We start from the raw sequence: 17330 nt of genomic DNA on the forward strand, positions 1-17330 counted from the left end.
TATGTAGCCCTGGTAGATATTATAAACTGTATGCTTAAATTTATTAAAAATTAATATTCCGTTTAGTTACACACACTTAATGATATTTATTTACTAATTTGTTCTGCAGAAAATTCCTTGGTTTTAATATCTGACTCAATTCATTTATTCCAAGGCCTAGAAATATTTTTGTTTCAAATAACAATTTTCCTGTATGCAATTAATCTACATACTTACCATGCACAGTTCGTAAATTTGGTGTTCCTATAGGATCTATGGTCATAAAATATTCCACCAAAACTTTGTGCTGTCGCATGGCTGCCACACAAACTGCTGGTATTAGCGAGGATAAATTAAAGTCCTGATATGGGCGGCGCAGCAGTAACTCTAGTACTAGCTGCAAGTTTCCAGCATAACTGGCCAACGTTAGCGCATTTTGGCCAAAATAATTGACGGCGTAAATATTTGCACCGAATTCTAGCAATGTACGTGCACATTCCAATCTACCTAGGTAGCAAGATTTGAGCAAAGCTGTATTTCCGTACATATCCACTTCTTCAATATTATACTGTGGATTAGGCTCTACCGTACATATAGTACGCAATGCCATAACGTCATTCGAGGTTACACAGCTAAGCGCTAGAAATATTTATATGTAAATATCATACACACATTTAAATATTGAAGAATATTTACCACTCATTATTATAGTAGAAACTTATTCGATGTAACGGCACTTTTCCCAGGGCTACCCCGTTCAAAGTAACCCTGCAAAATTCTATAAACATTACGTTTTTAGCGTTGTTGCACACAGCTTTTCGAACTGTCAACGTCAAAAGTGGAAAGAAGCAGCACATCCGCTTTCTTTTTCGGCTGAATAGTTGTCGCTTAAACAGGGCAAAATGGTGCGTCTACATATAAATCATGAAATATCTACCCAATCAAACAACAAAAGTTGCACTTCTTTGCCATAATAACAAGTGCACGTCAAACTATACGCGGTGAAACCAAAATGGTGCAGTTAAATAATGTAAAAATGGCTAAATAATTGCGCTGACTTGGGCGGAAATGCAATTTCTGCTTTTGTTGTTTACGATTTGTACCGTACCAGTGAATTCACGAATAATACAAATATGTTTTGCATTGCAGTCGCTCGTCATCCCAGAGAAGTTCCAGCACATTCTTCGTATCATGAATACGAACATCGATGGCAAACGCAAGGTTGGCATCGCTATGACCGCCATTAAGGGTGTTGGTCGTCGCTATTCCAACATTGTGTTGAAGAAAGCCGATGTGGACCTAACCAAGCGTGCTGGTGAATGCACCGAGGAGGAGGTAAATATTAAAGTAACAAACTGGAGGACAAATCTATTTACATTGTTTTTGTTTGTTGTTCGATAGGTTGACAAGGTAGTCACCATCATTTCCAATCCTCTGCAATACAAAGTGCCCAACTGGTTCCTTAACAGACAGAAGGACATCATTGATGGCAAATACTCGCAGCTGACCTCATCTAACTTGGATTCCAAACTGCGTGACGATTTGGAGCGCTTGAAGAAGATCCGCTCGCATCGCGGTCTGCGTCACTACTGGGGCCTGCGTGTCCGTGGTCAGCACACCAAGACAACTGGTCGTCGTGGTCGTACCGTGGGTGTGTCCAAGAAGAAGTAAACTTGCGGCTGGCTGATGCAGCATCGATTCCTGTATACAGGCTGACGCTTCTATTGGTTATGATTCTTCTATACACTATACACAAAACAAGAAAAAACTAATTAAAGTGAAAAAAAAAAAAAAAAACCTAAAAAATCGGGTATTCAAATTTCGAGTGCAGTGGTTTGTGGTTGGAAAAAAGTGAACAAATTTTACTACAGCTCTAACAGGCTTTTGCAACTCCTTCAAAAGTTGAAACCTAGCATTATATTTCAACAATTCTGAGAGCGTAGCCAAAATTAAAATGTCAACGCTAGTGGAGCCTCGAGTAAAAAAACACGGCGCTTGTAAGAAGTTGCGGTTATTAATCTGCAAGAATCTGAGCATACATTTGGCTCATCCCATTGGAATGGCGTTCATACTATTGTTTCCAATATTCACCTTCATGTATACTCAGCTCGATCAAATCATCAATATTCACACTGCAATCAATATTGATGAAAGGAAATTTGGGTCCATAGACATAATGCAGGTGAATGTACCGTAGGTATTTCGGCATTGCGAGTCTGCTCGATCATCCGATTCGTTTAATTTCCTTCCCTAGCTCAATATTCTATTCACCCCGCAACAAAGTCCTTAACGATGTCATTAAGGACGTGGCCGCGAGATTGGGCACCGAAATTATTGAATCTTATTTGTACGCATCTGATCTTGAAAAAGCACTGCAAGATAAAGATGGTTTTGTGGGCATTGAGTTCGAAGATAATCTTATAAATATTGTTGAATTGCCATTGAAGTTCGATATCGCATTGCGATTTCCGAAGCATTTTCGATCGAATAAGACCTCGATAAAAAGTTGGCAGCCCAATTTGTTCTTAAAGACTTATGACTCCGTCAAGAGCTCCCCCTACGATTACGAGGGCTATCTGGTTGTGCAGGCGAAACTATATGAGGCGTTGCTGCAGAGAAAGAACTATTCGATCCTTGTTCCCCAAATAGGCGTCCGGGCCTTTCCCGAACAGATGTACATGAATTTTTCATATTTGACTCCATTATACCATAACCTCTCCGCATACTTTATCTTCATTTATATGGCTCCCTGCTTGATTGTTGGTCAGGTGAGTTTAACGAAAATCTCGGATTCGACGGAACTTTTCTATATCCATCAGGAGCGTAGTCGTTAGCGGAATTCAATCGGAATAAATATTATTCAAGACATACTCTTAAATGCTAATACTTCACATGACCATCGACTCATAGAATTTGGTTTTTCCTAATCTAATAAGTGTCTGCTTGTCCAGAGTCCTCTACTACAATCTAGAAATGAAAATCTAGATCTAGATTAAATTTCATTTGCAACTCACTGTCGTCTATGTCGGATGATACTTAGCTCATAATTTCGAATAGTGTCTAATGCATTCCCCTTTTTGGCGTCCTTTACAGCAAATCGTTTCAGAGAAACATAGACACCTGAGGGAGGTAATGCGCATAATGGGTCTGCCTGTTACGCTGAACTGGATATCGTGGTTTATCGTGGCCTATATACTATATTTTGTACCGACGATCGTTGTTGTTTGCGTTATGAAGTGGTGCATGTGTCCGGCATCCAACTTTCTAGTGTTGATGCTACTTTTTATCATTTACATATTTACATTGGTGTGCTTCACGTTTATGATCATCGGCTTTGTCACCAGCACCCTGATGTCGATGACCTCGTTATTCCTGATGCAGCTCCTTAGTTACGTGCCATTTCTACTGCTGGGAGCTCGTCACAAAAGCTCCTTGGCCATAGTCCTGTCTCTGTTCATGAACAGCGCCATGCCCAGCATATTCCATCAGATTCATAATTTCGAGCTACGGGGCACGGGTGTACAGTGGAAGAACATGTTTCGATACAGCCACCCCGATGACGAGATGACCATCGGTGCCACAATGATGATCATGTTGTTCATGAACGTATTCCGAATCCTAATCGGCATGTATGTCGATCAATTGAATCCTGGCGAATTCGGTGTGGCCAAGAAATGGTATTTCCCTTGCCAGAAGTCGTTCTGGTGCCCATGGAGACGGTATGGCCTTCGATATAGAGATGAAGAGCAAGTATTTCACCCATCCGTATCTGGCAAATCGCAGATCTATGATTCCGACGTGTTTCGCAATAAAAAAGTCATCTTGGAGGCACATAACTTATCCAAGTCGTACGGCAATCACGAGGTGGTGCACGACTTCAGCTTGAAATTCTTTGAGAATGAGATCACTGTTATGCTCGGCCACAATGGATCGGGCAAGTCGACAGCGTTCATGATGCTGGCAGGCATCACAGCGCCCACCTCCGGCATAGTGACCTTGGAAGGCCTTGACATGGCCACGGCTATACAAATGGGCCACTATTCGCTCAGCATTTGTCCCCAACACAATATCCTGTTCAATGAGCTCAGTGCCTATTGGCATATTGTATTCTATAGCCGCCTGAAGGGATTCGAACAGGCCGAAGCGGAAGCTGAGGCCGAAAAGTATCTGGCCATCATGAATCTGTTGGACAAGGCGACCATAAGGGTCGAATATCTCACCACTGGCATGAGGCGCAAGCTCTCCGTGTGCTGTGCTCTGTGCGGCAATACCAAGGTGAGTGCGATCAATGGTGAGATCCAAGGATCTTCACAGATTCCTCCATGTATGCCAGGTGGTGCTCTGTGATGAGCCGACCGCTTGCCTCGATCCTTGCGCGCGCCATGATGTCTGGAACATGTTGCGCATGGAGAAGAATGGACGCTCCATACTGATGGTCACGCATTTCATGGAGGCCGCCGAGGTATTAGCCGATCGCATCGCCATCATGCGTGACGGGCAGGTGCACTGTTACGGCACTGCAGAGAAAATTATTAATAGTCTGGGTCCCGGATATCGCCTGGTAAGTCCGGCATGCTACGCCACTAGCTACATTCAATGCAAATCCCCGGATCTACTCCCAGGTGTGTGTGGCCGACGAAGACTGCAGTGCGGACGAAGTCACCGATTTCCTTAAGGATAACATTCCAAATGTTGAATTGGAAAATATCCTCGGCTCGGAGCTGACGTATCGTCTGCCTGTTCAGCACGTGCACAAATTCACGAATCTCTTCAAGGCCTTGGAGGGCCAGATGGACACATTGAAGCTCTCTAGTTTTGGGGTTAGTGCACCCACATTGCGTGAGACTTTCCTGAAGATAAGTGGACATACGGTTGAACGACGTGCCCAACTAGGTGAACGAGATAGCGAGGATTGTAAGTGACACTAGAAGGGGAACGCATCTGGGATATATGTATGTATATTTATATATTTTTTGATCTAGCGTGGATGACCAAGCCCATGGCGAATCGGGAGCTGAAACGCTCGAAGAAATATCTGAATGACTGGCATGCACTGATGTTTAAGAAGTGTCGACATACTCGCAATCATGCGATATTATACACCGTCGTTATCGTGCTGCCGTTGATAGAACTATTGCTCTTTACAGCTATGCATTCAGTTTACAAACAAGATTTTCTGGAGGAGTTGGATCCCACAGACTTGTCGGGCTATCAGGATCCAATCGTCCTTAAGGAGATGCTGGTGCCAGCTGACGAAGATCCACTTGATTATTATTTAAACAATAACAGAAGGATTGCCGTCGAGTATGAAAATATAGCCATGAATGCGGGCGCCACAGTGATTTCAGTGGGGCAGGAGAGCGTGTCGCAATATATATTAAACCACACTCGACTGGATGAGGAGGGCTTCAGAGAAACCTATGTGGCAGCAGCAACGTTTGACGACACGATCAGGATATGGTTCAATCGACGGATGAACCATGGAGCTGGTCTCTCACATGGCCTAATCTATAGAGCCGTCGCCTCTGCTCTGGCGAACATGGAAATCAGGGTTGTAAACAAGCCGCGTGCCGACTCGGATATGTCAGTTTTGATTGCACATAGCGATCGTCTGGCTCGCATCAATTCCAATTGCCTCTGTGCCTATCTGTGCTTTGCGGTCTCGGTATTCGTTCTGCTGCCCATCTATGAGAAGACATCGCACTTGAGGCATGTTCAGATAATGAACGGCGTTAGCCTCTGGAGCTACTGGCTGGCGAACTTGGTGTGGGACTTGTGCATATTTATGCTGATTATGACAACTTTGCTTCTGTCACGATATCGTCATCCAACAGAATCCCTCTGCTGGTTATCCCTTTTTCTGTTCCTGTTCGGCATCTCCGCACTGATCCTTACCTACCTTTTATCGTTTCTCTTCAAGGACCCGGGCACAGGAATGGCCTATGTGTTGATTTTATATTGCACTATTGGCAAGTACCGGAACAACTCGTTCATCGTTCATCTTAGTCTGTCTTAATTTAGTTATTCATTAATTTTCTACCTTCAATTGATTCTATACAAAATGAGTTTTGAATTCATCTTTCGTAGCTCCTTCAAAGGAACAGCAGAAGATTTTGTTCTGGAGTCAGTAATACGATTTCATTATACTCTTTTCTAGTGTTCTTGGCTGCCTATCTCATCCCGCGGAGACACGATAGGGTCTATATGCATTTTCATAATCTGTTAATGATCCTGCCATTTTATTCGTTGTATGGGGCCGTACTGTTCATATTAACCAACAGCAGCGGAAATAACAATTGTCATGAGGTGGACCGGAAATCCTTTTGCGAATTGCACAGCAGGTGCTGTGGTAAGGCTGGCTCCTACTTGGTTGAAAGCAAAAAGCATGAAACCAAGTCAAGAAATTATCGGAGCTGTGTACTCTTTGCTTCTTTCGGTACTTTCAGATGTAGCCGAGCTGGATATATTCAATTTCCTCGTCTGTCTGATCATAGGCCCAATAATGTTCTTCATACTCCTGATGCTGGCATCGAGAGCGCTGCCCCTGCGATATGCGATCAAGTTTGGTTTGGTTGCGTTTGCCACAAATAAAAGACAATTCATCATCGTCCACTTGAACTACTTTGCAGGTGTCGTTCCAGGGATTGCTCGCTGCGGGACAACGATGATAATGTGCACCGTGCCCGCATGGATATCGACTTTCTGGTCAAAAATGAGGACGAGCTGAAGGCCTGCAGTCTAGTCTGTCGTCGAATCACTAAGAAGTACCGCCGCTATGTGGCAGTCAACTGCGTGTCCCTACAGGTCAATGCGTAAGTACTTATAGAAGATCTCCTAGGTCACGGAAGAAGATAGAAGATAGAGCTACATGTGCATAGGGTAGAGGCTGATTGGTGTGCCTATTGCAGATACGAATGCTTCGGCTTGCTGGGACCGAACGGTGCCGGCAAGACGAGCACTCTGGGCATGGTCGCTGGAGTTAAAATAATTTCCGACGGCGACATCTACATAAAGGGGGTCAACATTAAAAAGTTGACCAAACAGGGTCTACTGAAGATCGGCTTCTGTCCGCAGAAGAACATCTTGTTGAACTATATGACCGGCAGGGACATGTTGAAATTCACCGGCCTGAGCTGTGGCATTAAGAAAGATTTAGTTCCGGTCATTATCGGCAAATTGGCCGAACGGTTTGTGCTCACCAAGAGCCTCGATCTGAAGATCAGGTACTACAGTGCGGGCACCAAAAGGAAACTGAATATCGCCATGGCTGTGCTGGCCCACACGCTCGTCTGCCTCGACGAGCCCACTACCGGCGTGGATATCAGTGCCCAGGAGGAGATTTGGGTGGTGCTCAGCGACATGCGCGAAATGGGCAGAGCCCTGCTCCTCACCTCGCACAACATGCTGGAGTGCGAGAAGGTATGCTCCTGCTTGGCCATCATGGTCAATGGAAGCCTGCAGTTCTACGGCTCGGTGCAGCAGATAAAGCATTACTACGATAAGGGCATTACTATCCGGATTCAAGTGGCCACCGAAATGGAAATGTTGTTGGGGTGAGCGATGGTAGTAGTATGGGCACCACTGATCCTGATCCTGACTCTGATCACACTTTTAGATCTGACGACTCTTCTTTGCACGAATCGGAAGTGATAATCGAAAGAGATGGTAGGTTACGAGAATGGGCCACCTTTGAATGTTTCAATACATAGATTATTGATGAAATTCTCCATTATTCCTTTCAGCTAGTGTATCGACCGTGAATTCTGGTATGTAGACGGTCAGAGTCTAAATGGCCGATGGAAAAGCAGTGTCTAAACACATATCTCTCATTCAATTCTCTATTTCCAGAGACAAGGTGGATGTCTAAAATGACGGTTTTGTCCTCTGAAGATGATGTCAACACGAAAGGAACACAGACTGACAAAAAAAAACGAAAGAGAACTGCGCCCTTATTGACGGAAGAGTCCTCAACGCTTATAAAACAAAAGTCATCCTCCATATTTTCGAGGAGCTGGGGTGATTCGCACATCAGTACGAATGAGTTAACTGAATATGCTGAATTGATCCGCAATGTTGAAGCGAAATTCAAGGCTGATTTTCCAGACTGCTATGTCATGTAAGAGCTGTACTCTATATACATTTTAGCAACTAATCCCTTACTAATTTTAGAGAGAGTTACGCGTATCGTGGCTACGTGGTTATCGTAATACCCGACAAAGACGTCAAGTGGTCCACAATATTCAGATACGTTGAGCAGAAACGCAACTCATTGCAAATCAAGCATTATTCGATTAGTGAGACATCGCTCGAGGATATCTTTATCGATTTCGCGAAACAGCAGGATTCGGACTAAATTGATCGATCAACCAAAATCTGTCTACTGAGAATGTTATGTTGTTAGCTGTTAAAGCAGAAATTTTTTAGTGAAATCTCTCATTTGCGTACCTGAATGCAAATTCAGTGCCGATCACTGAACTTGCGGTCATGTATGTCTAATGTGGAAAAAATAACTCAATTTTCAATTTATCATTCGTGTCATATTCTTAGGGGAATCGTGTTAGAGTCGAAATGTAAGCCGCCAGCCAGCCTCGACTTTGGACTCTCATTTCGCATTAACGCCGACTCTTGTTTTGCTTTTTGAATATGTATGTCAACACAGAATTTTGGTACTTTGAACTCTATGGCTTCACTAAAACTTTCCACACACACACACACTCACAGCCGCCGCCGTCTATGTCTCGACTTTGGACTCTATTTTCGCATTAACGCCGACTCTTCTTTTACTTTATAAATATGTATGTCAACACAGAATTTCGGTACTCTGAACTCTATGGCTTCATTAAAACTTTCCACACACACACACTCACAGTCGCCGGCGTCTATGTGTGTGAGTTAACTGTCTCTTCGATTTCTGGGCTCAATTAGATCAATTAGAGCTTGCCGCATTCAATTTATAGACACACATTTCAGTTGTTGTCTCTAAACAAAACAATTGCAAAGTTAACCCTTCGCCCTGCCATTTCAGTCAATTGGCGTTTATATCGAACCTTGCACTCGACGATATGACGTTTGGGCAGCTCGCATGTTCATATAACGTAACAAAATTATGAAATTGTTCATTCATTTCTAATCATAGAACACTGAATAGCACAACCTTACTGATTGCGTCAAATTCGCTTATCAAAATTCGCACGTATGAAGTTGATACTGTCTATATATACATACATACATACACATATAGTATAGTATACAACATACATACATACATATATGGAATTCGATTCCACAGTCATTTTTCAATGCACTTGAAACGTTTGCAATTGCTTAAATAACTTTGGTGCATTCAGTGTAAATGCACAACAATATTTTAATAATCAGCAAATGTTGCTTCACATAAATATTTATACAAGTATATTAATATAAGTACAAATTTTCGATAACTTAAATTCAACTTTGTTCATTCGTTTTCACACACAGGGGTCAATTGTATATGTGTATGTATATGTAGGTGTATATGTATTGTGGTTAGTGTATTTGGTACATTTTTAAAGATAGCACAAAAGAAACTTAAACTAACAAAAAGTAAAAAATAATCAATCAAGACCGGCTCTCCGCTGCACTAGAGACTCTTGGCTTGCAGTCCCTAATGCAACGCCATAGTTACTAATCCTTGAGGTTATTTGAATTTGTGGCATTCGTTACGTTCACCCACTGAATATCAGCTAGTTATTTCTACGAGGTATACAGACGTGTGCCTAACACATCCTAGTTAACAGTAATATTTGTATGTATATATATGTAGGTTGTATGCTCTTGCAAAATGGAAGACGTTATTTGCGCCCCAAGCAGTTGATCATCTATAGCTATACGCAGGTATACAAGTAGGTCACATTGTTATGCACGTTTTAGGTACGACAACTGCTAAAACAGCTGATAGTATTTTTTGGCAAGCAATTCCCACAGTTCATGCTAATTATACCATGTCATTTAGCAATTAAAATAAATTAGAATTCTCTTATTAGGTGGCTCCAGTTGCCTGTGTTAGCTTTCTTAGTGTTTCATCTGGGTTAGCATGCGCCTGCTTCGTCAAGTGCTGGCGTCGCCAGCGTCGCGAGAGGATCGGCGCAAACAGATCATAGTCCAGCTGCTTGTGGCACTTATCGAAATAGATTTGGGAGTTGTCCGCGAGGTTGAAGTGAGCGAGCGTTAGGCTGGCACAGTAGCCAATTGCAATGGTGACTAAGAAGCCCAGGACACAGAACCACAGATAGGATAAGCGATATAGCCAAAAGAAGTGCGGCTCCGCTCCGGGCATCGTCGCCTGCACCGCCTGCGCCACCTCAGTTACATTCCTCAATTCACACCCGGTGGTGCTCAATGGCAGTGGTGTTGGGGCCGGCTTCGGTCCGCCAAAGCCAATCCAAAAGGCGAAGGTAAGGCCTAGCAAGAAGCCCAGGAGTACGCCACGCTGATTTGTACGCACAGTGCACACGCCCAGGGTGAAAATGCCAAGCAGTGGTCCGCCCACAACGCCAAAGATTGTCAATGAGGCCTGCAGCACGCCACCCATGGAGCCAGCGCCAAAGGCCAACAGTATGCAGAGCAGTCCATAAATGCAGGCAATGATCTTAGTGGGCAGCGTTGACTGGGAGTCGATGAGCGTACGCTTGAAGATGGTCTTGTACAGTGGCTTGAGATAGTCCTCCAGCGTAACGGCAGAGAGCGAGGTGACGGCCGAGGATACTGTCGATAAGCTCGCCGAGAAGATACCCGAAACAAAAAGGCCGCATAGCCCTGGATATTGACCTGAAGTAGGAAACAAAATAGTTCATGATTTGTTGGATCAATTTTCAATCACCCATTATCAATTTACCCATTGTATCCACTGCAAAGAGCGGCATAAGCTGATCCCGCGATTTGATGCGTCCATTGAGAACAGGATCGCAGTCGCGGTAGTAATAGAAGATGGCCAACCCACTGAAGATGGTGCTAAAGCTAAGCATGCCCAGAATAGGCAAATTCCACCAAAGGGCGGACTGGGCACTCCTTAAGTTGTGCACACTCAGAAGCCGCTGCACCTGCGTCTGATTGACGCCGTAGAGTGAGAGGTAAGTGACCATGCCGCCGATTATCAATGACCACAAGGTGTGCCGAACGGTCAAGTCCATTGAAAAGTCGAAGTACTGCACACGACCGCGCTCCTGGGCCACATCCCAGATGGCTCCCAATCCACCAGCTTGAATAGCCGACACGCCAATCACAGCAAAAATGGCTGCGAACATGAGGAACGACTGAAACACATCCGTGATGAGCACAGCCTTCAAGCCACCCAGTGTGGAGTAAAAGGTGCACACAAGGCCCAGGACAAGTATGGCCGTGCCTCGGGGAATGCCCGTCACCGCCTCCAGTGCCAGAGCCGGCGCATAAAGAGCAATGCCCATATAGAGCACCATTTGCAAGGTGAATGCCATAGAGGCGGCCAGACGCGTCGCATGGCCGAAGCGTCGTTCCAAGTATTCGTAGACACTTGTCGTGCGCATCCGATAGAAGACTGGCAGAAATATGTAAGCGGCAATCGGAGTGCTCAGCGCATACGACACGTTTATGGCACCGAACAAGGTGCCGAACTGATACGACTCGTTGGAGACGCCCATTAGTGAGATGCCAGACATGAAGCTGGCCATCAGGCTAAAGGACACCGGAAACGTGGTCATGCTCTGATCGGCCATGAGATACTCCTGTGTTGTCTTTTGCTTGCCGCCCGTATACCGGTAGTATATGCCGATCAGTGCTGATATTATTAAAATGCTCACCAACACTAGGGCATCCCATATATCAAACGTTCCGATGGGCATTTTGATTGTGTGTTTTTTGTTTTTTATAATTATTCCGGGTTATTCAACGTATTTACAATTATTGATTTTTCACACGGCGTTATTACACAGCACAGTTATTGACCTCCTTCACTGTCAATGTTTCTTGCAAATTTTATGGAAAGTTTACACACACACGAATATATTATAGAAATACGAGAAAAATAACACGCGATTATAAACAAATAACCAAAAACAAAGCGCGAATCAACCGCTAACACAACCGCAAAGTTTTGCCGTTGAATAACAACTGATTTATTAAAAGCTTACAGCGTTGCCACCTGTTGGAGCAATTTTGTCTCTGCGCAATGTAAGCAGCTCACAGCTGTTGCTGGCAAAACGGAGCAGACAATATCAAACACATTTTGAATCTGCTGCGTATCAGCTGCAGAGAGACGTTTGTTTACATTTCGGAGCAACTAAGAGTAATTATGAAATTGGGAAATTGTTTAAAAAATGTAAATAAAAATTTCGATAAATATCTTTAATTTTTATAGAGATGGTTATGTATATATACATACATGTGTAAATATGTTCGTCATACATATTTTGCTTACATTTATCAGAAACAATATTCGAATTAAGACTTTGATTGCAGGATGCATGTGCCCTGGTGACGCCGTTTATCGCGTCTCTTGCATTCATCGCTGCAGTACGAGGCAGTAAAGCAGCAATCGAACTCCGCCTCCTGTAGGCAGTGCTGACACCATCTTTTGCGCTTCACTGTCTTCAGCTCCTCCCTCAAGTTCTCTTGTTCAGTCTTGCTTCGTGTCAGTTCCTCGCTTAGGAACAAAACTTTTTGCTGCATCGCATGATAGCCAACAAACGGTTCTCTTAGGCCAGGCGATGGCAAATACGAAGTCGTCTGCATTGAGATTTCTCGAACTGCCTCCGACCTAACGGCCATGGAACAGCGACGCATGGGCTGTATGCGTTTGGATGTTAATGGCAATACAGCTGATGTTATTTTGCGTTTCTTGGCAGATGCTGGCGTGCCAGCGCGTGAGCGCTTAGCCGAGACATTTACATCAGCCGGCTCCATGCAATGGGGTAGTGCACGGTTAATAAGCTCTTCCGCTTCACGAGGATCCGCATAGAAGTTAAACAAATACATAGGCTGATGCAACAACATCATGTGACATCTGAGTTCACGCAGTGCCAGGTTAAAAGTACGCGTGCTCTTCCACTTGGCGTTCAGCTGAGAAATGTCCGCATCTATTGGGAGTATATCACGCGCAGGCACCAAGGCACGCGAATGGGTGCCCCCGAAGTACCGCACATCGTAAATATCGGTCCTCTTGGACATCACGCGTATAACCTGCGAATGAAGGAATATATGATTATACAGAGAATATATTTGTATTGCAGTTTCTACTTTAGCCGGCCAGTGAGGCGATCCATGTTGCTTGGCATAGACCAGTTCGTGACGCTGCGTGCAGGGCTTGGCGAACCAGAATGGCGATCGATCTGATTCGTTTGAATAACGATAGCAATCGGAGCAGCGCCGTATTTCACGTATATCGTGTGTAATGTCGCGCAGAAGCCATTTAGTTGCATTGTATTCCTCGCTGTTGGTGCCAAAGAAGATGCCAGTGTTATGCTGCAAGTCGAGCAGGTCAATGAGGAACTCGGACAAGTGCTTGTACTTCCTCAACTCAATATTTGTAGATATATCTGACAAGCCCAAAATGTCGTTCTGGAAAAGCACAGTCTTAACAAGTGCCGCATCGGGCTCGCTCCAATGCTTTGCCATATACTTCCGCACATCCTTCTTCAACCAAGTGTGGTGCGTTTGCCAGCTGTAGCCCAGCAGGCAGTTCAACTCTTCGATCGATACGTGTGGCGGATTTAACAAATCGGACAACTTTAACAGGCGGCAAGGTGTGCACAGCTCTAAATCGTCGGTGGCCTCATTTGGGACCTCCTCGCTTTTGATGAATGTGCTACGGCGTTTGCGCTGGCGAGCTGGTTTTTCACTAACAAAGAACACATCATCGGAGCTATCTGCTTCACGTTTCAGCGGATCTCCAGGGATGACGTTGATATTGCTATTGTAGTCAAGTTCGCACGAATCAGCTGGTGCTGCTGACGTTGCTTGAGCAAAGGATGTTGGCTGCGTTTCAACCTCTTCTTCGTCGCACGAATTCTCCATATCAGACTCATTCAGTGGGAATCGATGTGGTTGTCCCTTGTCCGAGGGCACCGAGTAGTTGGGACGATGTGGATTTTTACGCTGACAAGCTGCATGAAAGCAACGATCACAGGATAGACACTTCTTTAGTGGCTCCGAACCTGAATAGTGACACTCGAAGCAGTAGGGGTCCGGCTTCAGTTCGCTTATTTTCTGAGAAAAACAAAGCGAAACACGTTTTCCTTTGGCACGCGTAGCTTTTCCCTTCGGGACTAAAATACCTTTCGTTATAGCATCTTCCACGGCCTGAGAGGCCTCATCTAAGAATAGCAAAGATATCCAAAGCAAACTCATACATTATGAGGCATTAGAACTTCATAAATTTTACTTATTCTACGTACCGTCTGACATGGACGATAGCAAGCAGCGTTCCAGTATCTTATTGGATACATATGCACCATTTTTAAGTTTGTGCATCCAATTCGGCACAGCACTTGGTGGGAAACTGCTACCCATTTTCTTGATTACGAAAAACAGGCTAGTGCTAGATGCAGTGAATTCCTTTTATTTATTATTTTTACCAAACAATAAACGTTCGAGTTGCCAGATAATAGCATATTAGCTGAAGTTACACACATCTGGCCACATTGAATGCAGTCAGTGTTGCCACTATTATATACTTTAACAGTTTATATTAAACAATTTTATTTATTTATTTTACTATGGCATCCACGTCTTCATATTAAATTCTAACATTTAAAAAATTTTAAAGTTTTAAAAATTAACCATCTGGCAACGATGCACGCCAACTGACCAACCGCGCCAGTGTGGGTGAGTAGCAGCAGTAGCGACCACAATAGCAGCAGCAGCAGAAGCCCATGGCCATTGTGGAGGCTGCTAAAAATACGTGTAATAATCGCTGTTAATCTAATAAGAGTCCACTGGTAAGCGTTTTCGATTGTAGATATATTATTTCATTGCATCCACTGGATGCAGTGAAACGGAATACGTCCATACCTGGATAGAGTGAAATCATCGCCAGCGCTAGCTCACCTTGCCTCTGACGTACATATATAGTTGTCTAACCAGTGTTTAATCATAGCTAATTAGCGACAGCGGCACACAATGCCCGCGTCAGCATCTGTCATTGCCGACTTGTGCATATACCTACTGACTTGGAATGTGGGCACCCACTCGCCAAAGGACCTTTCGCTAACATCCATGTTGGAACTAAATGGCACTACCAGCTGTCCACAGAACAAGCTGCCCGACATTTATGTAATTGGTATGCAGGAGGTGAGCACAAATCAGGTACTGAACATCTTTCAGGATGATCCGTGGGTACTGAAATTGGCTGGCGCGTTAAGCGAATACGAATACGTTAAGGTGGAGTCGAAGCAGCTGCAGGGTATCCTCATTACCATGTTCGCCCAGCACAAGCACATACCGCACATGAAGGACATCGAGACAGATGAGACGCGCACCGGATGGGGCGGAGTATGGGGCAATAAAGGAGCTGTGAGCATACGACTTAGTCTATACGGCACTGGTGCCGTATTTGTTTGTTCCCACTTGGCAGCACACGATGCCAAGCTGAAGGAACGCATAGAGGATTACCACCAGATTGTGGACAATCACAAATACCATGTGAAAGGCTACCCCCGCATCTTTGATCACGACTTTGTATTCTGGCTTGGCGACCTGAACTTCCGCTTGTCGGGCGATATGTCCGCCTGGGATATACGCAACGCTGTGGAGAATGAAAGCTATGATGAGCTGCTGAAGCTAGACCAGTTGACGCTGCTTCGTGAGTCGGGCAACGCGTTCCACTTGCTGGAGGAGCAACTGCCCACATTTGCGCCCACTTTCAAGTTTCACGAAGGCGGCAACGAATACAATCTGAAGCGACGTCCGGCTTGGTGCGACCGCATACTGCATCGCGTGCAGGCGAACAGTTACCCGTCCATTATGCTGAGTGCCCAGCAGTTGTCTTATCAGTCAAAAATGGACTATACGCTCTCCGACCACAAGCCCGTGACCGCGACTTTTAGCTATAAAATCGAAACACACAATTTGTCCTATACGGATGAGGAGCTGCACGAGATGACGCACGGGGCGGGCAGCACAATGTCAAATGTTAGTGTGTTTGGCTTTATCTTAATTATAGTCCTTAACTCTGTATTTCACTTTTGATTTCACTCTTTTCGCTTCTCTTGTAGCCATTTAAAGCCGAGCTAGAAAGTTTCCAGTGATAAATCGAAACAAGTGTTCCCGCCCAAAGGCAGGCAAATGTGCAATCTCATATCTCGCATATCACCCAGATATCAGAGCTCACGTAGAAAACTTTTACAAGAAATACTCCTAACAGAACACAAGTGCAAATCAATTTATTTTTACAGTCACATTTACATCCATATGTATATTATATGATAGAATCTCAGTGTGGCAAATCGCAGGCTAATCTCTCGACTGTGTAACCTCGTGACGCAATTATATACATCGCTCTATACACGCGTATAGTACAATTTTGCTACATATCATACATATATAAATAAATATATATATATAGCGTGTTTAACTAATTGATGAATCTCTGTTATACTAAGCGAAGACATTGTTAAAGTTCTAAAACTGTTGATTCAATAAAGCAATATCTATTTTTCTATAACCAACTTTTGGCGCTTCAATTTTCTGGAATGCATGTGAGTACTATCTCTAAATATATAACAGATATCGGTTACCCAGAGCATTCAAGGCCCGTTGATTTATTGGTATACAGCGCATTAGGTAATGAATTTTAATTATATAAATAATCAGACGTGATATGAGGTCATTTACTTTCGTGCATACAGTCTACTAAATGAGATTATATTATCTTGTACCTATTTCAATGCAGTCCAATCGCGATAAAAAGTCTTAAATATGTGTGCTTAGTGAAAATTGCTGTCCCCTTGATAAATGAATTAAGTAGTTAAGTTAAGATAGATAGATTGTATATAATGACATATAATCAGAACTAAAGATTTAAAAAAGTTTTAAGCTTTCCAAAAGGCTTACAATTTTTAGGAATTTTCGTTATGTAAGGAAAAAAAAGAGAAAATTCATTCCATATCACATTATAAAATGTTAGTTATAAGAAACCTCAAAATTTATTATATAGTATATAAACTTTCACAAGATATACTCCGAAATTTTTTGTATTACTGATTGACTTTTTTTTTTTTAATATTTAAAGCCCCATGAGGAAGACGTACAAAGCAGTTTTACAATAAACAGCAGCTCTTAAATAAAATCCCTGTTTACTTAAATTGAGTTTAAATCTCGTTTTATGAATTTTTGGTTTATCT

The 17330-nt window shown here is 43.6% G+C and overlaps 6 protein-coding genes across 7 annotated transcripts; 3 read left to right on the top strand and 3 right to left on the bottom strand.

The window, feature by feature from the left end:
• Positions 1 to 34: 34 nt before the first annotated feature.
• plu (plutonium) lies at positions 35 to 810 on the bottom strand. Its single transcript, XM_018105033.3, has 3 exons — positions 676 to 810; positions 217 to 618; positions 35 to 156 (listed from the first exon to the last, which is right to left on the bottom strand). Exons 1-3 carry the CDS (start codon positions 680 to 682, stop codon positions 77 to 79), a joined length of 489 nt encoding a protein of 162 aa, XP_017960522.1. The 5' UTR covers positions 683 to 810; the 3' UTR covers positions 35 to 76.
• On the top strand, positions 744 to 2039 carry RpS18 (ribosomal protein S18). Its single transcript, XM_018105034.3, has 3 exons — positions 744 to 884; positions 1129 to 1314; positions 1381 to 2039. Exons 1-3 carry the CDS (start codon positions 882 to 884, stop codon positions 1648 to 1650), a joined length of 459 nt encoding a protein of 152 aa, XP_017960523.1. The 5' UTR covers positions 744 to 881; the 3' UTR covers positions 1651 to 2039.
• LOC108652874 (phospholipid-transporting ATPase ABCA3) lies at positions 1934 to 8351 on the top strand. Its single transcript, XM_030383006.2, has 14 exons — positions 1934 to 2172; positions 2234 to 2747; positions 3073 to 4254; positions 4313 to 4540; positions 4602 to 4893; positions 4962 to 5948; positions 6137 to 6328; positions 6426 to 6540; positions 6609 to 6791; positions 6888 to 7532; positions 7595 to 7644; positions 7722 to 7745; positions 7828 to 8095; positions 8149 to 8351. Exons 1-14 carry the CDS (start codon positions 1934 to 1936, stop codon positions 8330 to 8332), a joined length of 5103 nt encoding a protein of 1700 aa, XP_030238866.2. The 3' UTR covers positions 8333 to 8351.
• A 957-nt stretch (positions 8352 to 9308) lies between these two features.
• Positions 9309 to 11835, bottom strand: LOC108654025 (putative sodium-dependent multivitamin transporter). The gene is made up of 2 exons (XM_018105027.3): positions 10853 to 11835; positions 9309 to 10785 (listed from the first exon to the last, which is right to left on the bottom strand). The coding sequence occupies exons 1-2, from the start codon at positions 11832 to 11834 to the stop codon at positions 9998 to 10000; spliced, it is 1770 nt and encodes a 589-aa protein (XP_017960516.1). The 5' UTR covers position 11835; the 3' UTR covers positions 9309 to 9997.
• Positions 11836 to 11913: 78 nt separating this feature from the next.
• LOC108654024 (uncharacterized) lies at positions 11914 to 14626 on the bottom strand. The gene is made up of 3 exons (XM_018105026.3): positions 14385 to 14626; positions 13228 to 14303; positions 11914 to 13170 (listed from the first exon to the last, which is right to left on the bottom strand). The coding sequence occupies exons 1-3, from the start codon at positions 14497 to 14499 to the stop codon at positions 12433 to 12435; spliced, it is 1929 nt and encodes a 642-aa protein (XP_017960515.1). The 5' UTR covers positions 14500 to 14626; the 3' UTR covers positions 11914 to 12432.
• A 97-nt stretch (positions 14627 to 14723) lies between these two features.
• Positions 14724 to 16651, top strand: LOC108654027 (inositol polyphosphate 5-phosphatase K). Of its 2 annotated transcripts, none has more exons than XM_089260863.1 (2): positions 14724 to 14927; positions 15086 to 16651. In XM_089260863.1, exon 2 carries the CDS (start codon positions 15109 to 15111, stop codon positions 16174 to 16176), a length of 1068 nt encoding a protein of 355 aa, XP_089116989.1. In that variant the 5' UTR covers positions 14724 to 14927; positions 15086 to 15108; the 3' UTR covers positions 16177 to 16651. The 2 variants fall into 2 exon arrangements, with proteins under 2 accessions (XP_089116989.1, XP_017960518.1); XM_018105029.3 differs by having other exon boundaries at positions 14849 to 16119; positions 16203 to 16651.
• Positions 16652 to 17330: the final 679 nt, after the last annotated feature.

This window comes from Drosophila navojoa, chromosome 5 (genome assembly GCF_054131105.1).
Source record: "Drosophila navojoa isolate 15081-1374.11 chromosome 5, UAZ_NAV_1.0, whole genome shotgun sequence".
In the NCBI taxonomy this organism is placed as follows: domain Eukaryota; kingdom Metazoa; phylum Arthropoda; class Insecta; order Diptera; family Drosophilidae; genus Drosophila; species Drosophila navojoa.

Coding starts and splice junctions, on each gene's coding strand:
- plu (XM_018105033.3), bottom strand. Junction 157..216: donor AAATTTACGAACTGTGCATG/GTAAGTATGTAG, acceptor AAATATTTCTAG/GCCTTGGAATAAATGAATTG.
- RpS18 (XM_018105034.3), top strand. Junction 1,315..1,380: donor GTGAATGCACCGAGGAGGAG/GTAAATATTAAA, acceptor GTTGTTCGATAG/GTTGACAAGGTAGTCACCAT.
- LOC108652874 (XM_030383006.2), top strand. CDS start 1,934: ATGTCAACGCTAGTGGAGCCTCGAGTAAAAAAACACGGCGCTTGTAAG. Junction 4,255..4,312: donor CTCTGTGCGGCAATACCAAG/GTGAGTGCGATC, acceptor CATGTATGCCAG/GTGGTGCTCTGTGATGAGCC. Junction 6,792..6,887: donor GTGTCCCTACAGGTCAATGC/GTAAGTACTTAT, acceptor TGCCTATTGCAG/ATACGAATGCTTCGGCTTGC.
- LOC108654025 (XM_018105027.3), bottom strand. CDS start 11,834: ATGCCCATCGGAACGTTTGATATATGGGATGCCCTAGTGTTGGTGAGC. Junction 10,786..10,852: donor CTTTGCAGTGGATACAATGG/GTAAATTGATAA, acceptor TTCCTACTTCAG/GTCAATATCCAGGGCTATGC.
- LOC108654024 (XM_018105026.3), bottom strand. CDS start 14,499: ATGGGTAGCAGTTTCCCACCAAGTGCTGTGCCGAATTGGATGCACAAA. Junction 14,304..14,384: donor GCTATCGTCCATGTCAGACG/GTACGTAGAATA, acceptor TGCTATTCTTAG/ATGAGGCCTCTCAGGCCGTG. Junction 13,171..13,227: donor CGCCTCACTGGCCGGCTAAA/GTAGAAACTGCA, acceptor CTTCATTCGCAG/GTTATACGCGTGATGTCCAA.
- LOC108654027 (XM_089260863.1), top strand. CDS start 15,109: ATGCCCGCGTCAGCATCTGTCATTGCCGACTTGTGCATATACCTACTG.